Source organism: Ostrea edulis, chromosome 3, assembly GCF_947568905.1.
Source record: "Ostrea edulis chromosome 3, xbOstEdul1.1, whole genome shotgun sequence".
NCBI classification, from domain to species: domain Eukaryota; kingdom Metazoa; phylum Mollusca; class Bivalvia; order Ostreida; family Ostreidae; genus Ostrea; species Ostrea edulis.
Genome location: NC_079166.1, coordinates 71,540,058 through 71,553,372, shown reverse-complemented (window position 1 = coordinate 71,553,372; position 13,315 = coordinate 71,540,058). Strand labels below are relative to the sequence as shown.

At 35.2% G+C, this 13,315-nt stretch overlaps 1 protein-coding gene across 2 annotated transcripts; it reads right to left on the bottom strand.

Moving 5' to 3' along the window:
• Nucleotides 1-87: 87 nt before the first annotated feature.
• Nucleotides 88-11,768, bottom strand: LOC130046291 (WW domain-containing oxidoreductase-like). 2 transcript variants are annotated; one of them, XM_048909224.2, is made up of 8 exons: nt 11,565-11,768; nt 6,923-7,008; nt 6,533-6,740; nt 4,943-4,977; nt 4,364-4,564; nt 3,877-4,027; nt 3,542-3,668; nt 88-1,399 (listed from the first exon to the last, which is right to left on the bottom strand). In XM_048909224.2, the coding sequence occupies exons 1-8, from the start codon at nt 11,638-11,640 to the stop codon at nt 1,303-1,305; spliced, it is 981 nt and encodes a 326-aa protein (XP_048765181.2). In that variant the 5' UTR covers nt 11,641-11,768; the 3' UTR covers nt 88-1,302. The 2 variants fall into 2 exon arrangements, with proteins under 2 accessions (XP_048765181.2, XP_056014768.1); XM_056158793.1 differs by lacking the exon at nt 88-1,399 and adding an exon at nt 2,721-2,939 and having other exon boundaries at nt 11,565-11,751.
• Between the last annotated feature and the right edge of the window lie 1,547 nt (nt 11,769-13,315).

The following is a 13,315-nucleotide window of genomic DNA, read 5'->3' as shown; positions in this document are numbered from 1 at the left end:
CACCTTTGGTATATCCATGTTTGACCAATATCATGAAAACAAAACTGATAATTTCACATTGTTTTCCACATCATGAAAACACACCTGATAATTTCACATTGTATCTCCACATCAAGTAAATAAACCTGATAATTTCACATTGTATTTCTACATAATGAAACGAACCTAATAATTTCACACTGTATTTCCTCATCATGAAACAGCCCTGATAATTTCACATTGTATCTCCATATCAAGTAAATAAACCTGATAATTTCACATTGTATTTCCTCATCATGGAACAAAACTGATAATTTCACATTGTATTTCCACATCAAGTAAATAGGCCTGATAATTTCACACCATATTTCTACATAATGAAACAAACCTAATAATTTCACATAGTATTTCCACACAAAAAACCCACGTCTGTAGTCACGTTATATCCACATTACAACGCAAATGCTTATATATATATATATATATATCATGTTACCATTAAGATATAAAGAATACAGTTTTACAATGAATGCAATAAATGGTGTTGAACAGTATATATAAACATAGATTCATACAAGCATAGCACATTAACAGATCCAGTCATGTATTTCAAAATCACTTTATCTGCCCAAGAATGCACCCTGCGGACACATTTTGGGCTATCGTTTTCGTGAAATAAATTGTAAAAAGCTTATAGACTGTGTGTTGTTCCCACTCAACGCCACTTCTTTCCATCGTCACCTCGTATCATATATAGTATAACATGTGTATAACGGGTTCTATGCTCAAGACATTTCTAAAGATTTGTCAAGGTGGGAAACCAATTTTCTCAACATCGTTTGATAGGAATTGATACGGGAATGGGATTGGTAGGCAATGCACGACACCATTACTCAGGAAACGATATTCAGTGATATTCATTTTCTTTCAAACACATGTGAATTTATTCATGTTTTGCATTCTATATGGTACGAAAATGCATCTTTATTTCTGTTTGGTACAAACACCTTATACCAATTCGTGATCGTGATTCCGAGCATAAATACATAGAAATACTCAGCACTACTTTTGTCTATTGAGCATGAGGCCAAGAAGTGTGTCGACGTATCGCAGTACCTCTCATTAGTCATCTGAGCAATGAGTAAACTATGCAACTACACGTGTACTTTTAAAAAATAATAATGACGTCAATCATTTTAAAAACTTTCACTGTCATCAGATACAACGTTTATCTAGAATTTTATGGTGGTTACAAGTTACAAAATCTATCATACTTTCTTATAAGAAATATTCACTCTAGAATAAAAACAACTTTTGCGGAGTTCAGACTTTCCCTAAGAACTCTAGATCTTCCTCCTTCAGGAAATCCTTCAAGCAGTCTATGGAATACTTCCAGAGAGCCTCCTGCTTCTGTTGATTCCTGAAATATGCATCTGTTCATCTTTAATTTTGCAAGTATGATAGGATAGGCGTTTTATCAGTTCCCTGCTTACAAATCTTCGCTTTGCATCAGGTCTCATTTTCAAATTGATATCAATTTACAGTGTCAAATCAACTTCTTGAACCCATTTTCTATTTACAAATTAAATATTTAATAATTTGATAATAAATATGATGTAAAACTTATACGGTACCAATTTTGATGCACCAGATGCGCATTTCGACAAATTCTGTCTCTTCAGTGATGCTCAATCGAAATTTTTGAAATCCGAAATAATGATAAACTTGCTAGAGCTATTTTAGGGGAAAACAGATTGCCAAAACAGTGGAGTCAAATTCGCCTAAGGATAAGAGCTATGCATGAGGGAGATAATCCTTAATTTTGAAATGATTTTCTAAATTTTATCACAGCAATTAAATATACATCAAATTAGTGCATCTCACTATTCTTACACGGAACTGCCAAATATTCTAAGATAGCAGTATGCTACAAATCGCACAAACCAAACGATATACAGGAATAAGACTTCATAAAAATCTCATATGGGTGGAAGGTACAAACTATGAAAGGCGAAGATAACGAATAGTGATCAATCGCATACCTCCTATAAGCAATACAAAATAGAGAATTGGGCTAACACGAACCCCTGGATATACCAGAGGTGGGATCAAGTGCCAAGGAAGAGTAAACACCTTCTGTCGACCGGTCACACCCACTGTAAGCCCATGTCTTGATCAGGTAAACGGAGTTACCTGTAGTAAAAAATCAGTGTGCCAAGAACGGTCTAACAATCGGCATGAAACACGTCAGACAGCATTTGACCCAATGATAGGTTGTATTTGTAGACTAGATCGTTATAACAACCATAGAATTTGCGAAATGCTGATTTTAAACGAGAATGATGAAACCCTTATACCGTCAACTTGTTTGTTAGTAGCCTGTCTCGATTAAAAAACTGATCATACATAGAGAAAGCTCTTGTATACCGAATCAATGTGGTGTTTAGTAAAATGTAATATGAAAAAACATAAAACCCTGCTGAACTCGAACCCATGGTCTATAGATTATCAGTTGAAATGCTAAATGTATAGCCACCCAGCTAGGCAATTTGAGTTTCAAAAAGGAATATACAAAAAGTATTTCTGATTCGATATGCATAAGCTTGTTCTGCATATGATCAGTTTTTAGATCGAGATAGACTACTAACAAACAAGGTACATCCAGGGGTCCATGTTTGCCCAACTCTCTATTGTGTATTGCTTATAGGAGTTATGAGATTAAACACCATTCGTTATCTTCACCTTACATTTATATTTTCACTCATGTTTCAAACGGAAGTCAGCCATTTTGACGATGTGGTATTCCTCCTTAAAGAATATATTTAGAACAGGCTGTTCAGGGAGTCAATTTAACTTCATTTAAAACAATCTTAGTCATGACAAATACAAAGAAATTGTCTTAAAGTCGAAGGATCAAAGGACAATGGCGGCTACGGATAAGGAAGTTCTCTACTTCATGTCTGAAATTTGATAAGAGAAAAATACAGTGTATCTCCATCTTTTTTATATTGTTACATAAATACAAAGTAGTGAGCTACAGAACAAAGAGGGGCCATTAACTACCCCTGTCTTAGCAAAGCTCATGATCACAGTGTGAAATCGTAAAAATTTTGTTTTTTCGATGATTTCTTTTGTTTGGTTCTCAATTAAGGTATATATTTTTTTTCATTACGATCGACTCAACAAAACTATCCCCATTATTAAAGCAAAGATTGCTTTTAGTACCGAGCATTTTGTTTTTCAAAGACATCATTCACTAATCAGATGCTAGTATGTTTAGTTCAAATATAACTTGAGTGTGTCGAACTCGGTACACATTGACTGCCACTACTCAGATTTTTGACACACAATAACTAACCTGTCCATAGTTCAAAATGTCACAAACTGGGAACACAATATTTCAATTCATGCTCTTTTTAACTGTTATATGTACCGCGTACATCAGTAGCCCAGGAACAAATTAAGCGACAACTACGGCAGAGACCAGTCAGATGCACAGTATTCTTACATTCAAAACTAAATTACCACAATCATGGTTACCCTACAATAGAAGAATACTTACCTCGCCAACCTGTTCGGCTGGCGTAATTTCATGTTAACAAAGTATGCATCTCTTGTATCTTTGAATTGTGGATTTACAGCCGCTGTGATTAACGTCTTAGCTCCCTCAAATGGAGTTTTCGTCACATCTATAGATACAAAAGCCCGTTTTCTATCATTGCTCAGAATACATACAATTATCATCATGACATTAAGGTTTTAATTTCCAATATACAGAAAATGGCTCATGCTTGACTCATATCTATGGTACAGGATTTCCAAAATTTAAACAATTTAAAATCCCCATCGGAAAGAAATTTAAAACTCACGATTTTAACAGAAATGACAAAAACGTACGGATGATTTTTGAGAGCCGTAATAGTACTCGGGCATAATTCACGTCTAAAAAATTTCTATCAAGTTCTGTATTCACAACACCAGGATGTATACTATTCACAGCCACATTTGTGTTCTTTAGTCGTCTATTTAAGCAATACATCTGCATAATCTACAAGAGTAAAAACAAAGACCAAACAAAAACAGAACCATATGTAACGTTGTTATTAAAATTGAAGTTTACTCTGATATAAACTATAAGAATACAAAATTAACCTTTCCATCAATTAAGGATATATTCAAAATAGAAATTATCTCAAATTTGAAAACTTGCGTGGTCCTATGAATCCACAAGCTCTCTCTCTCTCTCTCTCTCTCTCTCTCTCTCTCTCTCTCTCTCTCTCTCTCTCTCTCGCGAATGCTTATAAATTTTCTTGTACTCCCAAATATTAATGTTCTCTTTGTGTACAACAAACTTGCAAAATTGATTATGTCTATTCAGATATACCTGAAAAATCTTGGAATTTCCATAATACAAGAGTCTCTTGAAGTTTTCTTTCGTATGATGTTTTCCTTGTGCTTTATCTAAATCAAAGCTGGCAGTGCGGTGTGCAACACTGGAAACGAAGACAAGTCGACAATCCTCATCAGAACTTAGCATAAGAGGTAACAACTTGGAAACCAAAAGAAAATGACCAAGATAATTCACCTGCAAGAGAAAATACCGTATCTTCATATGCATGAAAAATATTGTTGACCTCTCTGTCTCTCTTTCCTTCTCTCTCTCTTCATACCTTTGGTTCTCATCCTCTCTCTTTCCAGTTATCTCTCTTTCTTTCTTTCTCTCTCTCTCTCCCTACCTCTGGTTCTCTTCATTTCTCTCTTTCCAGTTATCTCTCTATCTTCCTCTTCCGTCATCTCTCTCGTCATCTCATTTTCTCTCTTCCGCCATCTCTCTCGCTCTCTCCTACTCTCTCTCTCTCTCTCTCTCTCTTTCTCTCTCTCGCTCTCTTTCTCTTTTTTCTATCTGGTTGTGTGGGTGGGTGGGTGGTCGATGTGTGGAAGAAACAACTAGCAATGAACAAACCTGAAACATAATTTCAAATCCATCCTCAGTGTACTCTGAAATGTACCATGTACAATATATCATATAAAGTATATAATAACATACACCATGTACAATATATCATATAAAGTATATCGTAACATACACCATGTACAATATATCATATAAAGTATATCATAAAATACACCATGTACAATATATCATATAAAGTATATCATAACATACACCATGTACAATATATCATATAAAGTATATCGTAACATACACTGTACAATATATCATATAAAGTATATTGTAACATACATCATGTACAATATATCATATGTAGTATATCATAAAATACACCATGTACAATATATCATATAAAGTATATCGTAACATACACCATGTACAATATATCATGTAAAATTGTATCATATGCACTAGAGAAAGTACTATATATTGCGTAAAGTATATCATGTACAAATGTCCCTTAAAATCATACATCTCATACAATATATCACATACAATATATCATATACATGTACAATGTACTATGTGAATGTGGTACAAGATGATTTGAACGTTAATAAATCTGTTATAAAATGATTGCGTTACTTTTGAGGTACCTTGCATGTGTCCGGTGTGAGTATGATTGGCGTGTATTTGATTGTATGACTGTACTTATGTTAGCCCGTGTAGATCTTTAATATTATGAAGAGTGTGAGAGTGAGCTCACTGGTCAGTAAAATTCTAGTCACTCCAAGAAGTGCATGATTACAGCACCTTTCTCATTTTCCTACCTGTGTCCCTACCAGTGTTGAGTCAGGTTAGTTTTACTACTTATATACATTGTGTATACGTGCTGGGCCATATACTGTTTGAAGTGTATTGGGTATTTAGCATCCTAGCACATTGCCTTTGATAAGCTAAATGTCTGTGTTGTGTTTTTGTTGCTTTTAAGCATTACTGGTATATTGACTTATTTCTGATAATTCTAGTAGCTAAAGTTAATTATCAATTAATTATCTTATTACGTGTTTTTATAAGAATTATATTTGACTTCAGAATGAGCTTTTTATTTTAACCTTTTATTTAGTTGACAAACCTGATACTTCATCAAGACTTGTTGCCCCTTATTCATAATGATAAACAGAAATGCATATGTTGTAATTATCATTTAATTATAAGAAATATCATTACTAGCTTTGCCATTAGTTCTAGTCTTAGAGCTCATTATGTAAATATATATTGATATACTTGTTTATTACAGGGTTGCAAGGCAATACACTGCGATGCAATACAAAATAAACTGGAGACCCTCAACAACCTTGAATTTTGATTACATGAACAATATATTTTGTACAAATATATAATATAAAATCATATCACATACAATATTTCATGTACTATATTTTACATGAAATATGTATTTATCATGTACAAAATATACATTTCATTATCTGGAATACCCGTCCGACGTGTTAGATTCAGGAGTCCGTGTTTGCCCAACTATCTATTTTGTATTGCTTGTAAGAGTTATGAGATTGGTTACTGTTCGTTATCTTCACCTTTCATTCAGAGTATCAAAAATAATATTACTCAAGATTACTGAAATATTCGTAGAGTTACCTTGTGGGTGTAAAGCAATCCCTGCATTGCAAAGTAGTACATGCAGTTTAGGTTCCTTCGCTTTAAACGTGGATATAAAGCTTTCTACGGATTTCAGGGATGACAGGTCTAGAGCCATGAACTCTAGCGTCAGATTTTCACTGGAGCAAAGTCCAACAGCGCCCTTAGACTTCTCCTCTTTAAACTCTCTCTGTATCCTCTCTATAGCCTACCAAATGAAATAGTAAGAAATGAAAGTTTCATCTTTACTTCAAAGTTGATTGAAAGTCAACGACCTTGCCATTAACACTGTTGTCGTTGTTGTTGCAATGATTTGATTTGAATGAGTACATCACCTTTTTTATTAAAAAAGACACACTACGTTAATTTTGAAACGCGTGCGCCACTTACAGATTTGGCTCGTTCCTCTGATCTACAGGCAATGATTACTCTTGCTCCCCTCATAGCTATCCATTTAGCTGTCTCATATCCAATACCTGAAAGGATTTCATGGATAACTTTTTCGTGTATATTGCACAATAACCTACGAGGTCGAGAAATTTTGATTTGAAATATAAAAGCCGAAGCATAATGTCGAGACCGAGGTTATCCGGAATCGTACACGAAAACAAAAGCTTTATTTCTATTCTACTACAGTTCAGAAATATACAGCCAATCATATACCTATACAGCTACAAATTAGGCCACCGTGACGTCATGTCAGTTTTCGGAACGAACTAGGCTTATATGTTGTTAGATGACAAAAAAGGTAAGATGGTAGGGGTATAATAGATCTATTTTGAAAAATACTTTAAACTATTCAGTTTGATGTTGACGGATTATATCAACACAGTCCAAGAAAACTACACAAACATGAAAGAAGGATAACTTGTCTGTGCGTGGACACGATTAAATGTGTGTCAATCTCGGAATGTAAACGATTGATTTATATTCAATGATGAATATTCCTCAGTCATTTATACAATTGTCTCATAATTAGTTATTACCTATGCAGGTATATCGCAGAAAATTATTCGCGGCCTTTCTTGGATCTTTGCAATAACTGTGGTAGAATCTTCCTTGTAGTGACGCTCGGTCGATGTTTGACGGTTGATTATAGCCGATAAATAAATTTTATTTCCAGCTCACCATGACGATGCGAGGGGTAAGACCTTACTAGAGTTGCTTCTAAACGGTAAGGGTCTAATGATCATATTATATCGAACTTTTCGCCGAAAATTGCAAGCAAAGCAGTTGGTAAAAAGGAAACCCAAGAGGGTGGCATAATATACCTTGTGAATTTCTTTGAAAAAACGTCGAGTGCCTATGAGTAGACATATGCTTGGCGCTCAGGGCCGACGCCTTGAGGGTTCTTTAAAGTACCAACGCCTACCGCAACACGGAACCATCGTTTTTCAGGTCGTATCCGAAAGACCCGTGATTCTCACTTCTAAATGCCGAAAGTTTGGCGTAGGAGCAATCACTTTTGGAATTCGTACAAAAATGAAAGTAGAATGTGAAATAAGAAATAGATTTCATTCTTGAAAATATATGAAGGTTTCAACTGCATCGTTCATGCCAGCATGATTTTTCATGAAACACAAATTAAAAGCACTTCATAAAGACAGGCCTAGCTCATAGCACCACGTATTTTCAAAAATGAAATTTATTTCTTAACTTCATTTCAAATTTCCAATTCAAACTATCCATGCATGACTGAAATAATGACCGGAAAGTGTTATATACCAGGTAATTGAAATTTTCTATGACCAAGGGGTATAACTCTGCCATGAATTATTCAAAAACTTAACCTAAACATTCTCATAATCTGGACTTCACCTGTGTTGGTATTCCAAATTTCAATTCAAAATGTATGCCTGAGATAATGAGCAGAAAATGTTAATTGTTTGAAATTCTCCAAGTCCAAGGGGCACAACTCTGTCAAAACTTATTCCACCAGAACTAATTAGGGAAAAAACCCACTGTAAACCTGTATATTCTTATGATGTATCTAATTATCAAATTTCAGTTGAATATGCGCATCTGCTGCAGAGATAATGAACGGTAACTGAATAATGACGGAATGGTGGAAAGGATTAACACTATATATGCCCCAGCCATTTTGTCGCGCATGCATTTGTGTTGATATTAAATGTTATATCTTCATACTATCTGCCAAATAATTGCAATTCTCGCTGTTATTTAACCTTTGAAATCGTTCTTTCGCCGTCTAAACATTATGACAGTCACATTATGGGGAGGGGGTTGTTTCTTGTTTTACGTCACTCGTGCGTCATATAAAGACGTCACCAGCCTTATAGGTGAAAATCCACCAAATTGTGAGAGATCTTTATCGTGCAAACGCCTCCTTTCAAACGTACGTCTAAAAGACACTTGGTTTTCACTTTGAATGCCGGACGCTTGGCAAAGGAACATTCGCTACCTTTGTTAAGTGTTTTACGTTTAACGCCGCTCCAGGATCGATAATCAAATCCGAACATCATGGTTGTGACGCTACCGCCTTAACCTATAGCACGACCGAAAGGGATGTTAGGTGCCCAGACCTTTATCACGACCGAAAGGGATGTTAGGTGCCCAGACCTATAGCACGACCGATAGGGATGTTAGGTGCCCAGACCTATAGCACGACCGATAGGGATGTTAGGTGCCCAGACCTATAGCACGACCGATAGCGAGGTACAACTAAAAAAATGTCAGGTGCCCAGACCTCTAACACAACCGATAGCGAGGTACAATTAAAGAAATGTTAGGTGCCCAGACCTCTAGCACGGCTGATAGGGAGATGCAACTAAAGAAATACCAGGCACCCTAACCTCTAACACGACCGATAGCGAGGTACAACTAAAAAGGTCAGGCACCCTAACCTCTAACACGACCGATAGGGAAGAACAACTAAAGATATGTCAGGTGCCTTTGAAATGAATGTGATGGCAGGTGCCTTTAAATGAATGTGATCACAGTTATCGTAATGTAATTTTTCTAATAAAACTCTCCTTCACTTGTGATTCAATTTAAAAGTAAATTTCGTGTCAATCATCTTGTATTTCAGTTCGACCAGCGTTGCAATTTTCTAAGAAATTATACAATTGCATACTAAATTATCACATGCTTTCATAGTGCTTTTCTACTAACATGCGTCCGTTGTATTTCCTTTTTATTCTATACAATTGGCTTCTCCATGTACAAGAAGCAACGATAGACACGCGACCAACTCCCGTTACATTAATAACAAAAAGAACAAAACTCAAAACTTGGAGATTATTTTGTCGAAACTGTAAGATCCTTTATCGTATTGTCGAAAACATATCTTGTAATAACGAAATGTTTTCTCGTGATATCAGCGAAATTAATAGGAACAAATTTATTTCCCCTTGATATCAATAGACTTTCGTACAAATGTAATAGACAAGAAAGAATGAACGGTGTTGCAGTAACGATTCACTTAGGACGGACTAATTAACAATAAACATAAATGACGTTTTAATTTTTTTTTTTTTTTTACATTAGATTCATTCAGTAAATTTCAATAAAAACAATAAGGTTGAGTCATTACATTGTTCCTCTCGTCTAGACATTTCTACCGTTAGTACGTGGTTTTAATAACGCTCTAAGATAGAACGAAGTTCTCTTCGTTTTACAAAGGTCACGTAATCTTTCATTAGTTTATAACATAGATGCTATCAGATTGGTAATCAAACGAGACCAAACGCGGGATTTGGCTTGTGTCGCCGCACCTGACTGACATTCAACTCTCATCAGTCACAGCCTGTCTACATACATCTAAAGTGTATGCAATCACTGTACAAAGTTTGAATAATGCAAAAATGCGTGTCAACTACAGGGTCTTCAATTAACATACTGTGCATACATCTTGGCAAATTGACCAAGCTACATGAAAATGAGAAGAATTTGTCAAACGATCTGTCCACTAAACGTCTGCCATACCCTCAGTGATAGAGTGATGTGTTTTTGTTTGCGCTTCGTATTGTTTTCTTCTTTTCTTTCTTTTTCATTTTTTATTCTTCTTTGTTTTGTTCTTTATTCATTTTTTTTTTCGTTTGTTTTTTTATGCAGATATTTTCTTAAAATATTTTGTGTTTTCTTTTATTTTTATTATTGTCATTATTTCTCTACACAACACACGATATTCTGAAACTTATTTGATAAAGATTGTACCGTACAATATCACTGCTCGTTATCTTCACATTTCACATGTAATTATACATTTTTTAAAACCTATTAATTATGATTGTCCTCCCCTCCCGGTCTGCTAGATCGTCCTGACTTTTGTGGCAAAAATTGCAGAATTTTATTCTTAAATGAATAAAGGTAAACATTCATAAATAGATACAGTCATATTCAGATATCAATGCAGACTGTTTTGCTTGACTTTGAAATTATTGCAAATGATACGAAGTACGTAGGGAGGAATAAAGAAAGGGATTATCCATTATGAAGAGGTTTCATTCCTCAGGGCCGTAAATTAACCTTCAATTTGGAGGAGGCAGGACATTAGGTGGGGGTCTGGGGGCCGCCCAGGCCCCCAGACGCTGAGCACATTTTGTGCACACTGAACACGTTTCGTGCAAAATCCTTGATTCTAGGGCCTTCTAAGATATTACTTGACTAACTCATTCTAAAAGAAAGATTTGGAATGCTTTTTAAGGGAGGTATCATGTTCTTAGTTATTGGAAACAACATAAATTCTAATGAACTTTAAATTTTAATTTTTTTTTGGCTCAAAATTTGGAGGAGGCAGTTGCCTCCTCCGCCTCCATGTAATTTACGGCCCTGATTCCTCCTTAATGCTAAAGAACTGTATACACATGTATGCTAGTAATTGATTGTTAATATTAATTGAACGAAGTTTAAACTACGTGTACAAAATATCACATTTTGTTCTGCAGAGACTTTAGTTTCAAGTATCAAGAAAGTATTTCTATGAAATATGTCATGCCATTTATTCTCAATTTAGCGTGCTACGAAATTTACGTGTACACATATGATGACGATGTCCTGTTACACAACTTACCCGTATTTCCGCCTGTGATGAGAACTACACGATCTGTGGACAGTGCTACCTCCGGTAGTGACGGTGACCCTCCCATACCGGTCACTTAAAACATTCAAACTCGTTCCTTTAGTGAAAAACAATGCGAGTCCCCTTATCTATCTTTATGCTCTAGATGTCAAAGAATAAAGAAGTTTGTTTACATCCAGATTTCTATGGAAACCCATTACTACATAAAATTTCTGTGTACGTGGTTTATTCTCTTTACAGATTGATAAGTCATGTAATCATAAGTTGGCGATGTGTTTGTCGTTGCCGTCCAAATAGTAATATGTATAGTAAAGTGTAACAGTGGCGGATCCAATATTTGTTAAAAGGGGTGGGGTTTACACGATTGACAGACAGGCAATATCCAATATTCAAAGTGCTGTTGGATTACATGTACACCGTCATCCACACGTCCCCTTCCCTTTTCGTGTAGCTAATGGTATTCGGAAGACCTCGTCTCGTGTTTTCTCGTTCTAAAATTAGTTTGTTGCGACAGAAATATCCCAGCATCACAACTTCCGTTTGTTATAGTCAGAAATGAGAAGTGGCGAAGTTAAAACGATGGAATTGAGCGGTGTGAAGTAATTACTGGGCGCCAAATAGTGATGCATTTAATCCACGAATCATCTGTAGATTTAGAAAATGACTATTCTTTTCATTTGGTATGTGCATTATTGGTGTTTTTTCGATAGGATTTCTCAGCGAGGTGTAGATTTTTTTATCATGTCGCTGACTGAGTTGCACACTTTGTTCATATATTATGATCGGTGATATCACATTTTTAAAAAAAACGGTTTCTATGCGAGATTCCATTAAAATAGATAAACTCTGAAGTTACATATTTTATCAATAATACGTTCGAAATTCCCAAGAAATTGAACATTTAAAAATACAAGAAGGGGGTACCGGAACTCCTGCCCACAAGCATCTGTACATTGTACATGTATGAGAACAACTGACGATGCTTTACAAAGTCTGTTAACCAGCAAGGAAAATTGCCCCCCCCCCCCCTCTTTTTTTATGAAAATACCTTAATTGAAAATAACATGTTTAAAACAGAAATGTGACAAACACCAGAAACTGATTAATTGTGTTCAGAATTAATTTAAATCGATAAATCTGTTTTAAACGAAACTTTTACAAGTATGATTAACCCATGTTACATATGTACATGTAGCAAAAACTTGACACGAGCCTTGTTTAGAATTGTGAGCTCTGTATCTCTCTTGTAACTCAACAACTGACATTCAAATTTTTGTTGACCATTAGAAATACCTTGATTAAACATTGTAAACATTAAAAATGGAAATTTCAATTTTTGAACATTTTCAGCTCAAATCGTGTTCATGCCCCTGAAATCGATTAAACAAATCTTTTACGACTTTTCTTTTTTAAAACACAACTACATTTGAGCTGTTCCTAACAGAAGGGGCCCTTAAGTATATAAGTGCTAAAGTGTAAACTATAGAAAACACCCTTCAACATATTAGAGCAATGCTGAGTGTTGTTAAAATATTACAGTCACTTAACAATCAGAACCACCTCGTGATTGGTAATCATGACCTTTATCTTTACGAGTATGCAAATAATGACGTTACATTTTTTCATTGAGGTTTTTTGAAAGAAAAAAAAAACATTGTTGGGTGAAGTAAGGGCCTTTTTACTAGGAACGGCTCATTTTGTACGTTACCAATGTTAGTGTTTGTGCGTAAATTTTAAAACAT

Bases quoted from the DNA above. Each gene is read 5' to 3' on its own strand.
- LOC130046291 (XM_048909224.2), bottom strand. From the start codon at position 11,640: ATGGGAGGGTCACCGTCACTACCGGAGGTAGCACTGTCCACAGATCGT. The intron at 7,009-11,564 runs GTAAGTTGTGTA...AAATCCTTTCAG, and splicing joins CATCACAGGCGGAAATACGG to GTATTGGATATGAGACAGCT. The intron at 4,978-6,532 runs GTAACTCTACGA...GGTACATTTCAG, and splicing joins GATTGCTTTACACCCACAAG to AGTACACTGAGGATGGATTT.